Below are 20,630 nucleotides of genomic sequence, written 5' to 3' on the forward strand. Positions count from 1 at the left end.
AGTGGAATGCAACAACGCAAGACACAGGGTAGCAGGGTAGATGATATAAATTCAAGGTTTAGAGACACGGTTTTTAAAAGCTGGACTACTTTTACCTTGAGCACTGCTTTTTTAGAACTGTCATGGGCAAGATGCTTCAAAATATGTGAGCGCAACTGTCAAACACGTCCATTTACAGCACTTGCATAGAAAAACAATGGAAAAACGTAACAGTGAAGTACGAAAATGTGTTCTGTGTGAACAGCCCCTTACAAAATAAGCTCTGGTTCCACCGGAACGCGATTCCGTATTCTTCAAAAAGCTTACGCTAAATGTCCTACGCCTTCCCTATTCAACTTATGGAAAAAACGGAACTGGCGCCGCGTTCATTCCGTAAGTTGAATAAGGAAGGCGTAGGACATTCAGCGTAAGCTTTTTGAAGAATACGGAATCGCGTTCTGGTGGAAGCACTTGTGATGCGATCATTTGTGCCTATAAAGCATATACATTTTGATTTTTTTTAGAAAATTACCGATCGTTTCGCTAGATAAGACCCCTATTCCTCGTCTGGTATCGTTTAAAGCCCTTTGAAGCTGCACTGAAACTGTCATTTTGACCTTCAACCGTTTGGAGACCATTGAAGTCCACTATAAGGAGAATAATCCTGGAATGTTTTCATCAAAAACCTTAATTTCTTTTCGACTGAAGAAAGAAGGACATGGACATCTTGGATGACATGGGGGTGAGTAAATTATCAGGAAATTTTTATTTGAAAGTGGACTAATCCTTTAATGTTATGAAGTGACAAGAAAAACCCCCCGAAAATAACGACTTTATTCAACAGTTTTTCCTCTTCCTTGTCAATCTCTTACACAGTTGACGCAGTGAATGCAATGCAGCGCTTCTGTGTTTACATTCAAACGCCAGCTCAGTATTGGCCGACGCTGTTCTCGTGAGCACCACGACGCATGCGTGTGATGCTGACACAGGAGCCGGCCAATACAGAGTCAGCGTTCGGACGCAGAACACGGAAGCTCTGCATTATTTTTATTAAAACTATTAAATTATGTGTTCCGAAGATGAATGAAGGTCTTGCGGGTTTGGAACGACATGAGGGTGAGTAATTAATGACATAAATTTCCTTTTTGTATGAACTATCCCTTTAAACACTGAGTAAGGGTGTTATTTTAATCTTTCGATATGCATATTATCAGAAATATTTCTTTATATTTTGTATTTTGTCAAACAGGATGAAATGTTTTACAGCGACACAAATCAGCTAATACCACAAAAAAAAAAAAAAAAAAAACATGTCTGAGCTGTTTTTTTCCCCAGCCACTTAGTCACTTCCTGGAGGACAATTCAGTTACATTAGGATATATGATGAAGGCATGACCATGTACTGTAAATTGACATATATAATGAATGAATGAGTCATGTGATAACATTCATAGTAAGGCACTTCATGTGGACAACGTGGTACAGAACAGAGAAATTACACAAGAACTAGTAAAGAATGGATAGCCTGCTTTGGAATTGTTTGGGTCCACATTGTTCTTTAACATAACAAAATGTCCTTGTGGTCAGATCTTTTTGCAACTCACTGTTCTCAGGAGTCTCAAACACAGATAACAGTTTCAGCCAAATTGGGGATTTCAGTCTTTTAGTTAGTTTGTGTATTCAGTTCATTGGATGTTAAAGGAGTCAGGGAAGTTTAGCAGCATCTGAGCTGTCTTTGTGTGTCTGTGTGCACATGCTGTCTTTGTAATGGCCTCATGTCAATGCTTTGTGTCCAGCTGCAGCTGGGTGTGTTGTGTCAGAGGGGCGGATCCGTGGCTGATCGTGGTCACCATCTGCCCGCTACTGACACCTTTGTTCCGTGTTGGGATTCCGGCCCTGACCTCACCCTGAGTCAATTCATCTGGCCATTTCCTGCCCATGTGTTCTTCAAGCCAAGGTCTGAGCTGCCATTAGAGAACTGTGATCTGGTTTTAACCCAGTAATCAAAATTTCTGTGCTAAATTGGAATATAACAGCATAGATGCAACACATTTGTACTTATAAAAGTGTTTATTTTTTTTAACACTTCATGAAGTTAATATAATATAGAAGTATCTTTTAACAGTTTTTGAAAACAGAATACAATTTTTTATTTTTGTATTATTGTTTTTTTTTTATAAAAAAAAAAAAAAAAAAAAAAAAAAACAGGTCAGTAGCAAATCCAAATAATATAGCTACATGCGATGAAAATGTAGGTTACCGCATAATAGCTCTGGCTGTGCTTTGATCAGAAGAAAAGATTAAATCAGAACTTAATTCTCATGAATATTCAATGACCTTCCTGTCCGTCATTGGCGGCCACGCCCAGTCTGCTCTGGGTCTCTTTAAAACGACAGGAAGTGCGAGTTCTAGCCTAGAGATTATAGGTGTTGTTCGGAGCGGTGGCTGTTACATGGGGTTTTCGACGTTGGAGTGTAAAGGTCTTTAAGGAAATTATCACATGCCGTTACTGTACTCCCGTCTGTAAGCAAAGCGTGTTATTTGTGAATGTTAGTATGAATGGTAAGGTTGGGAATGGAGCAGCGGGCGGCATGCTGGCCTGTATTGAGGGTCTACCGCCGCTGCCCAAGAGCCTGAGCGGACTGCTCAACTCCAGCGGCGGGTCGTGGAGAGAGATGGAGAGGATGTATGTGAAGAAGACCATGATTCAGGATGACTTGAGCCGAGGACGGAATAACACGGACAGTCTGCTGGCGAATAAACCAGCAAACCTGGATGCCGCCCTGGCTTTGCTTAGAAAAGAGATGGTAAGGGGGTACAGAATAGTAGGCAACAGCTGTTCTCCTGACTGCAGGCGTTTCATTTAACTTGTCAGTGCTTGTGTCTCAAAGTGAGCTTCCGAACGACTCGAGACAACATGTTTTGACATCATAGGAGCCAATAGAAATTTTTTTGGAACGCTAATGGATTTAAAAGTTCGTTTACGAACTTGTTCATTTGAACGCGCCTGCCCTTTCTTTTCGAATGTTCGAAACTAGTAAGTGATTGCCCAAAAAAAAAAAAAAAAAAAAAAATAGAATGTTTTGAACTTGACCGTGATCCTCGAAAATCCTCGAAATGTTTTGCTAGTGATTTGAACACGAATTTCCAACAATGCTAGATTCGAACGATTGGATCGTACATTTGAAACCTGCTTGTGATGCCCAAAACTGATCGATATAAATGCTTTAAATTCCTGTGATGCCCAAAAAATGTTCGCTTTAAATGACCCTGAAAAAAAGGCATGATTTGATTGTTTTGAACAGCCTGTGATTCCCAACCGTGTTTGATTGAAATGTTCCGATAGCGCCTGTGTTGAACACTGTGATCACAGGCAACACTACTGTGATGCCCAAAAATCTTCGCTTCGAATGTTTTGAACATCACTTTTTCAACTATTATTTTTATCTGAATGTTTTGAACACTCCTGTAAATTCCGACCTATGTTCGATTTGCATGTTCTGTGATGAACTAATAACTTTGGTTTGTAAGTTAACTTCCCTCTGATGCCCAAAAATGTTCGATTCGAATGTTCGAAACTAGTCTGCGATGCCTAAAAAGGTTTGCTTCGAATGCTTTGAACGTCACTGACTACTTCCGACCATTCGAATCGAACATATTTGGCCACCATAGGGAAGATGATAACGTAGAAAACCAAAGTTATTTGTTCATCACAGGCGCAATCGGAACATGCAAATTGAACATACTGTAGTTGGGAATTTACAGTGTTTAAAACATTCAAATAAAAAAATATCAAGGTGATTTTTGGGCATCAAGTTACGAACCGAACATTAGAATTGAACATTGTTGGTTATCACAAAAGTGTTCAAATCATTCAAATCGAACATTACGGTCTTGTTCAAAGCATTCTTTTTAGACGAGACCGTAATGTTTGATTTGAATGATTTGAACACTTTGATATCCAACAATGTTCAATTCAAATGTTCGGTTTGTACATTAAGAACTAGTCTGTGATGACTAAAAATGTTCAGTTTGAAAGTTTAAAAAGCACCTGTGATAAACAAAAATGTTTTTTTTTTTTTTATGTTCTTAAAGGAGTAGTTCCCTTTAAAATGAAAATTACTCTGTTTTACTCACCCTCAAGCCATCCTAGGTGTAGCTATATGACTTTCTTCTCTCAGGCGAATACAATTGGAGTTATATCAATAATCACCCTGACGCTCCGTAGCTTTATAATGGCAGTGCACGGAAACCACCTATTTGAAGCTGAAGAAAGTGCATCCATATATCATAAACGTACTCCACACGGCTCCGGGGGGTTAATAAAGGCCTTCTGAAGCGAAGCAATGCATTTTTGTAAGAAAAATATCCATATGTAACAAGTTATAAAGTAAAATATCTAGGCTAAACATCCTACGCCTTCCGTATTCAACTTACGAAAACAGCGTAACTGATGCGACGTCAGTTAGGCTTTTTTTGTAAGTTGAATATGGAAGGCGGTCTTGCGGAATTTAGATATTTTACTTGTTAAATATGGATATTAATGTGTTAAATATGGATATTTTTCTTATCTGTGATGCCTAGAAGTTCGATTTAGACATGTTACTTAAAAACAACAGGTTCTGTTTTGGGTCCTTCGGCTATTTTTAAGTGTATTGCTTTACCTTTTGCTGTAACACTTTAACAATCACTGAGAAAAGATCAAACCATTACAATGTCAGAACAAAGCTAAACTTGAGAAACATAAGGATTGGAATGCAATCACAAAATATACATTATATGACTTTGCTAAATACCACAGGTAGATTTCAAAGTAAATGTTTGTTCTAGTATGCAGTTTGTTGTCTCTTTGATCTTTCTGTATGTACTCATTACAGTTTGTGTTTGCGCAGGTGGGTTTGCGGCAGCAGGACATGTCCCTGCTCTGTCAGCTCTGGTCCCTTCACGAGTCCATCCAGGAGTACAAAGGCAGCTGCCAGGACCTCTCCGCTGTGTCCAGTGCAGATGGACCGTATGGAATGGAGAACAGCTATTTCGATGAAGATGAGGAATATTATACTGAATCCGGTATGACGCCAACCGAAACGCCAGATGGAAATGATACATCTCCTAAAAACGGGACATCCAAGGACAGCTGGATACATGACTCGTTCCATATCACAATATAAAATGCTTGACTTTTTTTTTTTTTTTTTTTTTTTCGTTAATAAAAACAAGCTGTGCCATAATTTAGTTTGCTGGCATTGTTTAGTTTTACAGCAGACTCTTTCTATAGGAAATATAAATGATTATTATTTATTGTATAATATACTACATAGTATTTTTTTTTTTTTCTCCTGATTTAATCAACATCGGAAATTTTTATAAGATCATTTTTATAAGGGCAGAAGCATATCATTTCATAATGATGTTTACAGTAAATAATGCTTAAAATTATGTTGGTGAATTTCAAGACGTTGGTTTGACTTTTCACCCCTCTGGATTTCTAAAAGTCTTATTTCTCGCTGAGCAGTCGCTCGCTGGGTGCTTACAGGAAACAGGGGTTTGTTTTTATTGAAAATATCAATTCTGAATATGCTGGAAATGCTACCTATTCTTCGCTGACATGTAATCCAGGGTATAACCAGCACAAAGAGCTTGTGACAGCATCACCAAAACAAAACTCAATGTTCCAGTTTTCTTATTGTATTATGTAACTCATTATGAACATATCTATATACTGTGTAAGTAAATCGATAACCAGCTCCATAACATTTCCTTCCCACCTTATGTAAACCTATGCTAGATCATGTATTGTAGATGTTTTATTTATTTCCTTATAATTGCTGCTTGGATTCAGTCTTCCATTGCACTTGAAATTCCTCTCAGTGCATATCACGGGAGAATCATCATGTGTCTTTTTGCTCAAATGTCAAGTGACCATGAGGTCACCTGTATTCAAAATGTGAGATAATAAACTTTGTTTTAGCAAGTACATATGGCCATCAGTCCACCAAAAAAAAGCAGCATATGCATATTTTGAATGTTATCACAGCATGCCATAATGTAAGTATTTTCTTGATGGTGAATCGAATGCCTGGAATTCAAAAAGTGCATCATGATGGATCATCTAATTCTGACTGAGAACTGACAATCTTCAGAGATGTTTCATCTACAAGAATATTAATATTAACAGAGAGAGAATCTGTTCTACCTCTTGTGTTTTTGAGCTCTGAAATGTTTTTTTCTCACACCAGCAGACACAATCAAGCCGCTTTTTATAATTCCCAGCATTTCTGATTCAATTTTAACACTATTCCAATTTATAACCTTCTTATTTGGCTCAATTTTGAGAGAAAAAAAATAAGGATCTTGTTATGCAACCACAAGGCTTTAGGTGCTTTGATCAAAAGCAGCACTGAACTTCACACATCGTGCCTTGACACACCTCGGCTTTGAATCCAGGTGTTTTTGCCATTTTTGGCCCTCTCTTATCATATAATTCCATATCTACATCCAGCATCTTCAAACATCCATTTCAGACCCTCTAATTAACAGCAGAACGTTCCACCCTGAAAATGTCTCCTCGCCACCCGCCTCATTATCTTCTACCCTGTGGTGATTTATTGCTGTGATCCTGCTCGGAAATTTCCGCTCGGATTTCGTAATTTGCATAGAAGTCAGTAAAAGTAATTTTTGGCCCGTTTGATCTCTGTGGTTGGTTGTGAAATGATTTCTGCAGTTGTTTTGTATACAAAGATGGTACATTATTCTGTTAGATGGCTTTTGTCTGTTTGACTTTAATGTTTCTGGTCAGTCCATGTTCTTGTATGTTTTTCAAAGTTGTCAGATGTGTTTGAATTGATAATTGATACAGGAATGATCCCTTTTTTGTGTTTTATTGTGTGTGTGTTAGCTATATAAAATAAATATAATAATGTATGGTCCTTTAGCGTTTTTGTTGCTACTTTTCTGTCACTTTACAATGTTCTACACAGTGCAAAAGTACTACATATAAAAATATATAGTACTATATATTTATATAGTAAATATATATAATAGTAAGTGGAAAGAATAGACAACCCCGCAATAAAAGTTTCAGACTGCTTAATTCAGATGTCCAGTTATCTTGTTTAATTTGCATCTTAATGCAATTTTGTATATAAATATCTTCACTTCTGGCAGCCTGTTTATCAAGATATTAAAAATTGCAGCTGATCTGATCTAGTTTCATCCATCACACTGGAAATGGAAGGACAGATTGAGTGCATTGCATTGTGGGATAGAGTTCTTTTATACTACTTTGACAAAATTAGTTTAAGTCATTTATCTGGAAATGTGCATATTGTGCATAGTGTACTCATTATGACTATACTTCAGTATATAGTATGCAGCACAGTATGCAAATTTTATGTATGCATAGATTTTCAGGTTGACCTACATATGTGAACATTGAACATGGAATATCATCTCCAATAATGCAATGTACTCGATTCAACCTTCCATATCCTTTTTTATTTGATCAACCTGCTAAATGTTAAGACATTTATACACAGATCTGGATTAAAAACGCAAAATTACCATTTTATTTCCAAGATAATAACATGATACCACTTGCTGAATTAAACATGCAACATAATGAGGTCACGTGTGTGACATAAAATATTACTGTTTGAAATGTTTATGTGGAATAATGTTGGACTGCCTTACTGGTCACACTTTATATTAGGTGTCTTTAACTACTATGTACTTAAGTTAAAAAAAAAAATAATAATAAAATTTAGGTACAGTGTACTTATTGTGTTCATGTTTTATTGCAAAACACTTTTGCTGCTATTTAGGTGGGATACAGGTAAGATTAGGACAGGTTTGGTGGTATGGTTAGGTTGAAGGAGTAAGGGAAGGGTCAACTGTGTAATTATGTGTAAATACAGTATAATTACACAGTAATAACTGTGTAATTATATATAAATTAATTACAGCTGTAATTACATGCAGGTATTTTTTTTAAATATAAGTACAATGTAAAAACACGTATGTTACACAATAACTTAATTGTATCAAATGATTAATATAAAGGGGTGGTTCATTGCGATTTCACTTTTTTAACTTTAGTTAGTGTGTAATGTTGCTGTTAGAGCATAAACAACATCTGCAAAGTTAGGATGTTCAAAGTTCAAAGCAAAGGTAGATATTTTCTTTTACAGAAATCTCTGTTCAAGGACTACAACAAACGGCTGGTAGGGACTACAACAAGCTTCTTCCCGGGTTGGTGACATCACTAACCCTAAAATTTACATAAACCCTGCCCCCGAGAACACGCAACAAAGGGGGTGAGGCCATGTTATTGCAATACAGTACGTAATGCAATAGCATGTCATAAAAGCAAGATGACCGTAATTAAACTAAACTATACCTGTTCTATCATCATGCAGCATATATTCTCTGACTCTGTAGGCATATTACAACAGTTTCCACGCGAGCGATTTATAGATTATCACGACAGACTATGCAATCAGTAACTTTAAGATGGTTAACTCCACATCAGCTACATAAATTCATCAACTAACCATTCAGAAACGTCCTGTTGCATTCTACATGTTGTCACTTCCTCTTGAGTCTCTCCATCACTGTCCGATTCCGGTTTGAACATAAAAGGCTGAACAGTTTCTGACATTTTCAATGAGTCTGCCTGAGGTAATGTTAATCAGAGCTGCAAACAGGAGCTCCTGAAACTCCGCCCTCTTCTTGAGAGCAGCAGCTCATTTGCATTTAAAGGGACACACACAAAAACGGAGCGTTTTTGCTCACCCTCAAACAGTGACAAATTTAACATGCTATAAAAAATGATCTCTGGGGTATTTTGAGCTAAAACTTTACATACACACTCTGGGGACATTAGAGACTTTTTTACATCTTGTAAAAGCGGCATTATATGACCCCTTTAAATGTTAGTACATAGTAGTTAAAGACAATATAAAATGGGAACCACTTATATTTAAAGGGATCCTATTATTTATTTATTTATTTATTTTTAAATTTTCTACTTTCTTTAGTGTGTAATGTTGCTGTTTGAGGATGAAAAAGGTCTGCAATGTTACAAAGCACAAAGTCACTTCAAAGGGAGTTATTCTCTATACCAGTAAACACTGTTTCTGAACTCCCTGAAAAGCCTCCATTGTAGAGTTAATTTCCACAAAAATGTACACGTCACATTATTCGTCATTTAAATAATTCCTACCAAGGCATACAGAAAAAAGTGGCAGTGCCTGGTTGTGTTAGTAGTGTGTTGTCACATGTCCAAGAGACACTCTGTCCAAAATCACATACTTCCCTACTATATAGTAGGCGAAAAACTGTATGTGACAAAAGAAGAATGGTTGAATTCACAGTACTCATTAAAGAATAGGCAAAAAAATGACCAGTATGACCCGGTAAGATTCTGAAGTGCGCATATGATAGACACTTTACTATACCATGAGACCACGGGAGAGGATTTGTGAATGGCAGTGAAGCGACACAATTGACGCTGGTAGGTCACATGACAATGACAACATGGCGAATTTATTATGATTACATTTATACTACACACATTCAGCACTAAGCAAAAGTAATTATTCAAAATAAGTACCTACTCAAGAGAGTATCTGATTTCGAACACAGCCACTGTTTTTTCCAACCCTGCACAAGTCATGCTTGTGAAAGTGCTTCAGGTTGATCAGCTTGTTCTTCTTAACTGTCATTATCGGACTCAGGCTTGAAATGATACAGCAAAACTTACGCCATATTTAGTGTAGTTACAATAATGTTTACAGTGCCTCAGAAGCCTCCGGAGCTGATACTCACCAGTTATGTTAAGGTGCGTTACATTTCCGACACATGCTCTAAGCGGTAAACCAATCACAACAGACTGGGGCCGGCTGACCAATCAGAGCAGACTGTGCTTTTTGGAAGGCAAGTTTTAAAGAAACCGAAACAGAGTGTTCAGACAGAGAGTAAAAACTGGTACTGCAACAATGTAAATTGTAAGAAAAATAATAGAGTTTTTTGAACATTAAATGATGTAAACTAAACATATTCTAGTAGACCCCAAAAACAAAATGATGAACCTGTAAATGAGCATAATAGGACCTCTTAAAAAATAAGAGGCAATTTGCAAGTATTGAGAAAGTATTTGTAGCAATGTTTAAGGCTCAGGGAAGAAGGAGGCGGGAACCGGAGAACGTTCAACACTTTATCAAATTAAACAAACACAAAACGAAAGTAAAGCGACAGCCCCTCATGGACAACTGCTGCACAAACATAAAACACAATGTAAAATCAAGGCCTTTTTGCTATAATCATAAACATAGGCTATACGCTGTAGCTATAGTAAGTTATTAGTATAGTATGCTAGTGTGTGAACATAGCCAGAGATGCTCTGCTTTATATGCTACAGTGACATTGGTCACCACATGTAGTTGCTGTTTGAATTGTTTCCAGCACTAATTGGCATATTACTAACGGGCAGAACACCGAGTCCTTGCCCTGACCTGGCAGGAACAAACATGACAATGGGATTAAAAGTCACAAGATCATGCCATGTATTGAGGAGATGAATAACATCTGTGAGTCTGAGCGATCTAGACACAGCTGCAGGCCAGTGATGATATTATGATATTCCACTGCTCACAGGTCTAACTGTACTGTCTTTAACTTGATATCTCAGTACATTTAATAGGATATTGTGTCAGTACTGATACAATTATACAGTGCTCTTCAGCTAAAGGGAGGCTAGATGTTGGTCTTCATTGTTTCCATATGAGGGTGTTTTATTGCTGTGCACTAAATCTCTAAATAGAAATCCACACCTCTGAGTTTGGGCCTAAGCACCTGTTCAGGAGATTGAGTCGGATTACCGTAATCTTTATTGAATGCGTCCGCGTCACGTTGACCAGGGATTTTCCTGTTCCAAATGCAACAAGGGAAAGATGTGTTGCCCATGCAGCAGAGAAGATGGTAAAGAAGCCAATACATCTGTTATTAGTTAGAAAAAATGAATGTAGACCCTTTTTTTGTTAAAGGGTTAGTTCACCCAAAAATGAAAATTCTGTTATCTTTTACCCACCTTCATGTTTTTCCAGACTCATAAACTGAAACAAAATAAAGAAATAATAAAGATTATATATATATATATATATATATATATATATATATATATTTCAAGTTAAAGTTTATTTTATTTTAAGGAAAATAAGTTTTCTTAATATTTTAGTTTTAGTATATAGTATATTATATACACTACCGTTCAAAAGTTTGGGATCAGTAAGATTTTTAATGTTTTTTTAAAAAAAGGTTTCGTCTGCTCACCAAGGCTGCATTTATTTAATTAAAAAATACAGTAAAAACAGTAATATTGTGAAATATTTATTACAATTTAAAATAACTGTTTTCTATTTGAATAAAGTAATTTATTCCTGTGATGCAAAGCAGAATTTTCAGCATCATTACTCCAGATTTACTTCAGAAATCATTCTAATATGCCAATTTGCTGCTCAAGAAACATTTCTTATTATTATCAATGTTGAAAACAGTTGTGTACTTTTTTTTTCAAGATTCCTTGATGAATAGAAAGTTCAAAAGAACAGCATTTATCTGAAATACAAAGCTTTTGTAACACACAATACCATTCAAAAGTTTGGGGTCAGTAAGAATTTTATTTTTTTGAAAAGAAATTAAAGAAATTAATACTTTTTTTCAGCAAGGATGCATTAAATAGATCAAAAGTGACAGTAAAGACATTTATAATGTTACAAAAGATTATATTTAAAATAAACGCTGTTTTTTATTTGAAATTTGCTGAAACGTATATATTTATTTCCTGAAATGTATATTATTGTATACAAAAATATATATCTTAAGTCATGTAACTGGTGATCATTTTAAGTTTTAACAATATATATATATATATATATATATTTTTTTTTTTAAATTAAGTGAGCCTCTCAATAAATGAGTTCAATATCTGTCTGACAAGCTGAATTAGTTCAGCATGAGTATTCATTGTTCATAGAAAATTTAAAATTAGTTTTAAGTGAATTATATCCTTGTGCACAGAACTGTGGTTAACACATCACATGAATCAAAACCAGCTGAGTTATTTAAATAATTCAAAACTCCTATCAAAACCTCTGCTACTTTGTACCTCTGATTTTTTGTTAAAATATATCCCTGTTTTTAGTAGTTTGCCTCTCTCTCTCTCTCTCTCTATATATATTGCATATAATAAATGCAAAATTTATTGGAAATTATTCAAATACGTAAAGTAATTCAAGAGTGTAATAGGGAGACCGACTCTGTTACATCATTTGAATGTGTATCCTAGCATGACTGGAACGCTTTATCGACCAATCATCATCCTGAAATGGAATTATGCATTAAAAAAAAAAAAAACTATTTTATATAAGTGGAATTGAATGCAGCCATATTTTAACTTTTCTTATTTGTACTCACTACTGAAAATGATGTAGAATTTTTGTGAAATGTACCCAGATAGCATCTGAAAAACATGATACAAGTATTCAAAGAATGACTTAAAGTAATTGACTTGAAATTTGAGTGGAGCCCAATCGTGCATACTCTACTTATTGGATAACTTCGTTTCAGGACTTATTTAGCGTGCCATTTTACTCTTAAACAATACTGATCTGTGAAGCGGACAAACAGAGATCCTTCAGACCTTTACCAACGCAGAACTGCACCCTATGACAGGTAGTACAACAAAATACCACAGTATGATTGTTTAAAATGTAGATATTTAAAACCTGTTCTGACTTGTGGACATTCCACACTGACCTGTGTTTAGTCATAACAATCTTCAGATGACAAAATATGCAGTGTGGATTAAACATACACTGAAAAAATTCTATCTACACTGTAAAGAAAAAAAAGCATTAAAAAAAACAGTAATTTTCTGCCAGTAGGGATGCCAGAAAATGTCTGTTTAAAAACAGAAAAATACTGTCAGAAAAAAGAAAAAAAAAGTATATCTGTTTATTTTCTGACAGTATTTTTCTGTTTTTAATGAGACATTTTCCCCTGCTGCCAGAAAATTAGTGTTTTTACACAGTATTTAATAATACTAAAATAACTAACTTGTAAACTATTTTAGGGCACCGATTTTGAAGCAAATACACACTGTATTTTTTTAAAAACTTACTCTTTAATACCCACAATCCCCCTCAGCACTGCCTCAGAAACACTAAACCGTTACAAAACATTAAGCTGGGTTCAAAGAAGTGCAAGAATCATTCCCTGAGTTTGTTCAGAACAAGTTGCACAAGTTCATACTGAAAGTCCACACTTCACATTTATGTAACAGAGATAAATTACACAAGTCCATACATAAAACAGCCAATATAAAACAGACATTCAGATCATTACAGTATTTGAACGCATCATGTCGACACAGGTCCACAGCCATCTGTAGTATATTTGAGTTAACATCTTCTCTCAGCAGAGCTAATTGAGGAATTTGACAAATGACCTCAGGAATGTGAAGCTGTCCCTTCAAAGTCTTTATAAACATACAGGATTCCGTGAAAACTGCAGGCCTGCTCTTTTTCTGCCTATATAGACCCAAACTAGTTTCTGTGTATGAGGAGAATTCTCAAATGAAGACAAGTTACTGGTCTTAAAAGGGGTTAGCTTAGTAAACACCAGACATATATGCATGGAAAACCTCATAACCATGTGGTAACCATAGTAAAGATGAACAATTTGCTCTCTATGACCTCATTTAGTTTCACAATAAATTCCTTTGTACAAAACATCTTGCTCAAACAACATCTCTGAAGTAATAACAAGCATGCCCCTACATCCACATCTGAGATTTAACAAGGTAAACAGTTTCATAAATCAAACTTTCTGTCTCACTGACCGCAAGGAGGTCTTGAATCATTCACGAAAATAGTTTTGCATCAATTCATAGGGAATCTATTTATATTTAGAAAGGACTGTTTGATACGTTCAAAGGTTTGAGACAATCCTGAGGTTTCAGACTCCTGGAGTGAAGTCTTCATAATCTAGAGCATTGACAGATAGTCTTGTGAACAGACTTGCAGTGTTTTTAAAGTCTGGGCAACCCACATCTCCAACAGCAAGCCGCCACACACCGCCAGGAGAGACAGACGCCGACTGCAGTTCAGAATCACTGGAAGATGGAGAATACTAATTAAAGTGGAGATGCATTTTCAAAATATAGTTTAAAACATGTACCAAGTTTTTAAATATGCTCTGTTAATATTATTCATGTTGGTTTGATATGGTTTTGAAAATAATATTTATAATTTATAATAAGTTTAAATTGACTGTTCAAATATCATTTGGTGTAACCATGAAGTTCCTTGCAGTTTGATCTTAAAAAAGGGTTTTAAATATATTTTTACGTTTTTTTAAATGATTAATTCACAAATATCATTCACTTTTCAGAGTCAAACCAAATGAGATTCATACAACCAGCGTTATTTTAGTATGATTTATGTACACTGAAAAAATGGTGTAGACTTTTTTAAAACAATTTTCACTGTAATTATTTGTGAAATTTACTAGCAATTTCTAAGAATCACATTGAATTCAATGTGAATTTTCAGCCTGGTCTCATTGTTAATACTTAGGTATTAATACGTAACTTTCAAAGACACAAAACGTACATTTTTGTACGTTTAGAAAGGTGCTAAAACGTACAATATTGAAGTAATTATGGCACTAAAACGTAAAAATACTTACGTTTTTACAGCGAAAAACGTAAATACTTACGAATCTTTCATGTCATAAAGATATATGTATAATTTCCATTTTATCGTTTTGTAGATAAATGTAAGATCCCTAATCCCCATCCCGAACTTAAAACAGAATGTTAAAAGAATAAAACACAAAGAACAGAAATGTGTAGGAAAATGACAATTTTAGTGAAAATATAACATTAAAACGATATTTTGAGCCACTAATCCTACACCTACCCCTAAACCTACCCATGACCATTTCTTTAAACTACCTACTGTTATAAATAAAAGAAGGACAGACAAACAAGCGTAATCACAATAATTTATTTTTTGCGAAAATGTACCAAAAGTAGCTGTGTGATGATGAGTTCCAGTCACAGTCCTCTCTGGCGGTAGGGTACAGAGCAGAATTTAATTTATTAATCCATGAAAATATGATAAATCCGGCTACTTTCCGTGAAGGCGCGCACTCATTTCAAATGTCAATCCACTGAAACACGGCATGTCGCAATCTGTGACGAAGCAGGTGAGAACCAATGAGCGTTCGATATCAGTGCCGTAAAACCATGTCGTAACGCTTCTCGAGGGTGGCGCTACTTTCAAATTTGAATAATAACGAGCGCGAGCTTTGACTGTGACTGTCGCTGTTGCTGAGAATGAAGATGAAGATCGATGGATAAAGGGCTGAATTTGGATCTGTTCCTTACAAACATATGGATTCTAAAGATTTGGAGTACAGCGAACAAATAAAATGGATGTGATTTGTGTATTTATGTTGTGCTTTGGTGTATCTTATGGTTGTATTGTCAGTCGTTGCATAGGAGAAAACGCCTTCTGTGTCTCACAGCAAACAAACTAAATATTACAAAATGGTTAAAGAATTACAGAAATTCTATTCATAAGGTTTCAAATTGTAGTCTTGTTTAACATTATGTAATCCTCCGAAACGAGCAGCACAAGTCACAAACAAATGTTATTTCATATTAAGTAGATGAGTAAACTGCTTTCAATAAATTCGACTAAAAACATCGTTAAATCATTAAAGCCACGATATTTAATATTAATACATGGGAATTCATATACATTCACACTTTACGTTACATGATTTACGTTTTTTTTTTTTGCTGTTAATACGTAAGTATTTTTACGTTTTAGTGCTATAAATACGTCAATGTTGTACGTTTTTGTGTGTATGAAAACGTAAGTAAATGTACGTGTGGTAGAACCACAATTTACGTAAAAATACATACGTTTTCTCATGAGAGCACGTTGGAATTTTTGAAGTAGAAAAAGTATTATTAGAGTATTAATTGATATTTGAAATGAGCTTTTTTCAATTTTTAACCACAAATGCTCATCTTGCACTGCTCTGCGATGTGCCACACATTACGTAACCACATTGGAAAGGTCACGCGTGACATAGGCAGAAGTACCGCGGTAGGTCAAAAAACTCCATCATATTTTCTCCTCCAACTCTAAAATCGTCCGACATCATTGTTTTACCTTTTTTTTTTGACGTAGTCTTTGCACATTCGCTTAGTAGACACTGGATCGGTGCTTCCGCCTACATCACGCGCGACCTTTCTAACATGATTACGTAATGCGCATCGCAGAGCAGTGCAATATGAGCATTTGTGGTTAAAAAGTATATACTTATATCTTGGATGACATGGGGGTGAGTAAATTATTTTAATTCTGAAGTGAACTAATCCTTTAATAATTTTACTACATCAACCTAAGCTTATTTCAGTTAGTTAACAAATGCAATATTTCTAATTTTCCTTTGAGCTTTTTTTAAGTTTTAAATTAATATTTTATTTTATTTCAGCTGTATTTTAATTAATGAAAACCATTTTAATAGTTTTAGTTAAAGGGATAGTTCACCCAAAAATGAAAATTCTGTCATTAATTACTCATCCTCATGTTGTTGTACCATCGTTCATCTTCAGACCACAAATTAAGATATTTTTGATGAAATATATATGACCCCTCAATAGACAGCAATTTAACAACCACTGTCAAGGTCCAGAAAGGTACTAAAGACATTGTTAAAACCGTTGACGTGACTGCAGTGGTTCAACCTTATGTTATGAAGCGACGAGAAAACTTTTTGTGCGCAAAAACAAAACAAAAATAACGACTTTATTCAGCAAATTTTTCCTCTTCCATGTCAGTCTGTTACGCAGTTGGTGCAGTGTGCTCCGCAGTGAGCTTCCGTGTTCATGTCAGAACACCGGCTCAGTATTGGCCAAGGCTGTGTTCACGTGAGCACCATGACGCATGCGTGTGATGCTGGCGCAGGAGCCGGCCAATAATGAGTCACCGTTCGGACGCAAGCTCTGCAATGCTTTCACTGCGCCAACTGCGTAACAGACTTACAGGGAAGAGGAAAAATCGTTGAATAAAGTTGTTATTTTTGTTTTGTTTTTGCACATAAAAAGTATTCTCATTGCTTCATAACATTAAGGTTGAACCAGTGCAGTCACATCGACTGTTTTAAAGATGTGTTTAGTAACTTTCTGGACCTGGACAGTGGTTGTTAAATTGCTGTCTATTGAAGGGTCCCATACCTCTGAGATTTCATCAAAAATATCTTCTCAATTTGTGTTCCAAAGATGAATGAAGGTCTTACGGGTGTGGAACAACATGAGGGTGAGTAATTATTGACAGAAGTTTAATTTTTCGCTGAACTAACTCTTTAACAATAACAACCCTGTTTACAACTTGGTCTAAACTTGTCCAGTCATAAAAAGGTCAAATTATATGCTATTTTCAGACACTTAATGACCTTGAAAAGAAAACCTCATGACTATTTGTCAGGTTCCCTCTGAATAATGTCATTATATGTTTTATTCCCCCCCTCCTGCATGTTGGTTGCACCACATGACAAGAATAGCAAGCAGTTGAAATAACTCCACAATGCTAAAAAATACTTCACAATACATTTAATGCAAGCACAGCATCTTTTAGCAGTGTCCAAATTTGCTAAAGAACACCAACCGAAAGAACACAATCCGCTCATACATGAATGATTTTGGATAGCTATCATATAGATTTAGAAAAATTTAGCACACAAACAGACTACATTTATAGTGGGGTTTTTTTATTTTTTTTGAGCGTCTTGGTTTCCAGTCACTCAGGTGCCAAAGTGAATCAAAATAAAAAATACTATAGAAAATCTTGTTTCTTTTTTAAACATTTAGCTTTAATTTGGAACCAATATACTGGTACGTTTGATATCCCTACACCAGTGTTGGTGAAACATCTGTTCAAACTACAGGAACTGCTGGGAGTGACCTGTACCTCCAGGACCTTGCGCAAACAACGGCCCACTCTAAACAATATAACCCTCTATGTGAACACATGTGTGTGGGAAATGGAGCATGCGAGGATAGAAAGTGTGAGTGTTATTCACTTTGCCTCTGGGTGTTTACGTGAATAAAAGAGAGTGCGTGCTTATATTATGCTGCCAATGAGTGTGTTTAACTTGTATGTATTCCATAAAAATAGATGTTTGTTGGTGTTTACCTTTGATGGCCTGTGAATTGGAGGTCAAAACAAACAGTCGTATGAGGCTGAAGCAGAGCGGGGAGAAATCGTGCTCCCAGATGACAGCTGGAATTAACAGAACTTTGCCATAGCCGGACAGCAGAAGAGCCTTCAACAGCGGAGTGAATTCTAAAGAAGCTCCACAGAAGAGTTGCGCCATCCAGAGAATGACCAACACACCTATGCAGAACACGGCCAACTCTAGAAAAGCACAAAGCACAGGCTGTTAAGATGAAGCTCCGCATTATGACATTATTTTCATGACAATTAAGCACATTTTCCCCCCTTTTACATTACAGTAATAAGAATAAGAATATAACACTTTACTCAAAGCCTTATATATATATATATATATATATATATTAATTATTATTATTATTAATAATAATATGCTAATTGAAAACATTATTAATTATGAGCCATTATTCAAGACAAAAAAATTCTCATTGCTGCAATAAAATAAATAATAAAATAAATAATATTATGTAAAGGAATACTAAAAGAAAATATTACTTTATACTTTATACCATTCAAATGTTTGGGGTGAGCAATATTTTTTAGTATTATTTAAGAAATTAAAACATCTATTCAGCAAGGGTGCGTTAAATTGATCAAAAAAGTTACAGTAAAGACTTCCACATTGTTGCAAAAAAAAAAAAAAAAAAAATCAAATAAATGCTGTTCCTTTGAGCTTTCTATTAATTGAAGAATCCTGGAAGTAGCACAATCATTTTCAAGTGTGATAATCAGAAATGTTTCTTGATCATCAAATCATATTTGAATGATTTCTGAAGGATCATGTGACACTGAAGACTGGAGTAATGATGCTGAAAATTCAGCTTTGATCACAGGAATAAATTATATTTTACAATACATTCAAATAGAAAACAGTTATTTTAAATTGCAATAATATTTCACAATATTACTTTTTTTTTTTTTACTCTATTTTTGATCAAATAAATGCAGCCTTGGTGAGCATAAGAGACTTCAAACACTTTTCAAAACCATTAAAAAATCTTACTGACCACAAACTTTTAAACAGTACTGTAGAAAAATGTATTTTCTTTATGCATTTTTTTTTTTTTTTTTGATTTTGAACTGATTACAGATCACGCTGAAGACACTAGGTCCACAAACATAAACTACAAACCTCTAAATCTTTCATAATGCCTTTAAAAATATGCATAACTTGTCCACTATTTGTTACCCAACAACTCAATTAGTCCGTCTCAATAATTACATCCAATTAGTCAGTGCCTGACTTCATTAAACACAGTGATTTACCCAGTGCAGCCAGTGCAAACATGCAGTAAAACTCCCATTCTTTAGTGTAACGGATGATGTCAGCGGGGTCATCGCTGGGCTGAGACCCCTGCAGGAGGGACCAGCGTAGGTACGCCTCACACAGCAGACAGAACACACACAGTTTCCAGTGGATCTAGAAAGAGAGTAACAGAGCATCTGTTTACTGTGTTCTATTTATGCAATATGCAGTCTGTATTCTGCGCATGGTGTGCAAACTTTCTGTTTTCCAAAACTGAGTAAAAATACATTATACTCACATTGATCTCAGTGTTGAAGAGTATATGTCTAAAGGCCTGGGTTTTGCATAGAGTGGCATCTATCAGAATAATAACTGGATCATATTCTATGTATTTGTCAACAGGTTTCTTGCATGAACTCTGCAAAGGGGGAAAAGCACAGTTTTAATTTACAGACTGCTTAAAACATATCTACAGATTTATTTATTAATGGCAATTATTGTTAGCCAGAACATTGTTTCATAATTTTATTAAGTCTTATAAGTCTTTTAAGGCATTAAATAGCCTTAAATAATACATAAAATAATGCAAATGCAGATATTCTGTGGAAGATGGCGTTACAGCAGCACACAATTTTGCAATAAACAGCAGTTTCACCGTATAATTGTTGTAAATTAACTGTATCTTTTTTTTTTTTTTTTTTTTTTTTGCCAGGCAATAACGGTGTATGAGTTTAAGATGTTTTTTTGTTTTTTTTTTTTCAGCCAAAAAAATTTATAAATACAGGAATAATATTATATTGAGTAAAATAGTGACAAATATCAGCGGTCTTCCCTGTGTACATTGCAATAGGCCTAAATTGTGGGCATTTTAACCTCAACAGACCAGATAAAATCAGACTAAACTTGAAATGTTGATGTACTCACACATATGGTGAGCTTTAGTATGCCGTTGCTGTAGTCTCGATGCAGTTCGGTTGCATCTTCGTTACACTCGACGCATTTTAACAGTCCCGATGCCATTCTCCAAATGACAGCATGAAAACACGCCTACTGCTTCCTGATCCTCCATAACAGGCGGAGCTTATGACGCTACTGAC

At 35.4% G+C, this 20,630-nt stretch overlaps 2 protein-coding genes across 2 annotated transcripts; one reads left to right on the forward strand and one right to left on the reverse strand.

Moving 5' to 3' along the window:
* Window positions 1-2,384: 2,384 nt before the first annotated feature.
* On the forward strand, window positions 2,385-5,953 carry fam89a (family with sequence similarity 89 member A). The gene is made up of 2 exons (XM_051875593.1): window positions 2,385-2,786; window positions 4,872-5,953. Exons 1-2 carry the CDS (start codon window positions 2,535-2,537, stop codon window positions 5,145-5,147), a joined length of 528 nt encoding a protein of 175 aa, XP_051731553.1. The 5' UTR covers window positions 2,385-2,534; the 3' UTR covers window positions 5,148-5,953.
* A 7,184-nt stretch (window positions 5,954-13,137) lies between these two features.
* Window positions 13,138-20,602, reverse strand: arv1 (ARV1 homolog, fatty acid homeostasis modulator). Its single transcript, XM_051875053.1, has 5 exons — window positions 20,458-20,602; window positions 19,832-19,951; window positions 19,554-19,707; window positions 18,249-18,470; window positions 13,138-14,149 (listed from the first exon to the last, which is right to left on the reverse strand). Exons 1-5 carry the CDS (start codon window positions 20,551-20,553, stop codon window positions 14,022-14,024), a joined length of 720 nt encoding a protein of 239 aa, XP_051731013.1. The 5' UTR covers window positions 20,554-20,602; the 3' UTR covers window positions 13,138-14,021.
* Window positions 20,603-20,630: the final 28 nt, after the last annotated feature.

The sequence above is a fragment of the Ctenopharyngodon idella genome, chromosome 20 (genome assembly GCF_019924925.1).
Source record: "Ctenopharyngodon idella isolate HZGC_01 chromosome 20, HZGC01, whole genome shotgun sequence".
Taxonomy (NCBI): domain Eukaryota; kingdom Metazoa; phylum Chordata; class Actinopteri; order Cypriniformes; family Xenocyprididae; genus Ctenopharyngodon; species Ctenopharyngodon idella.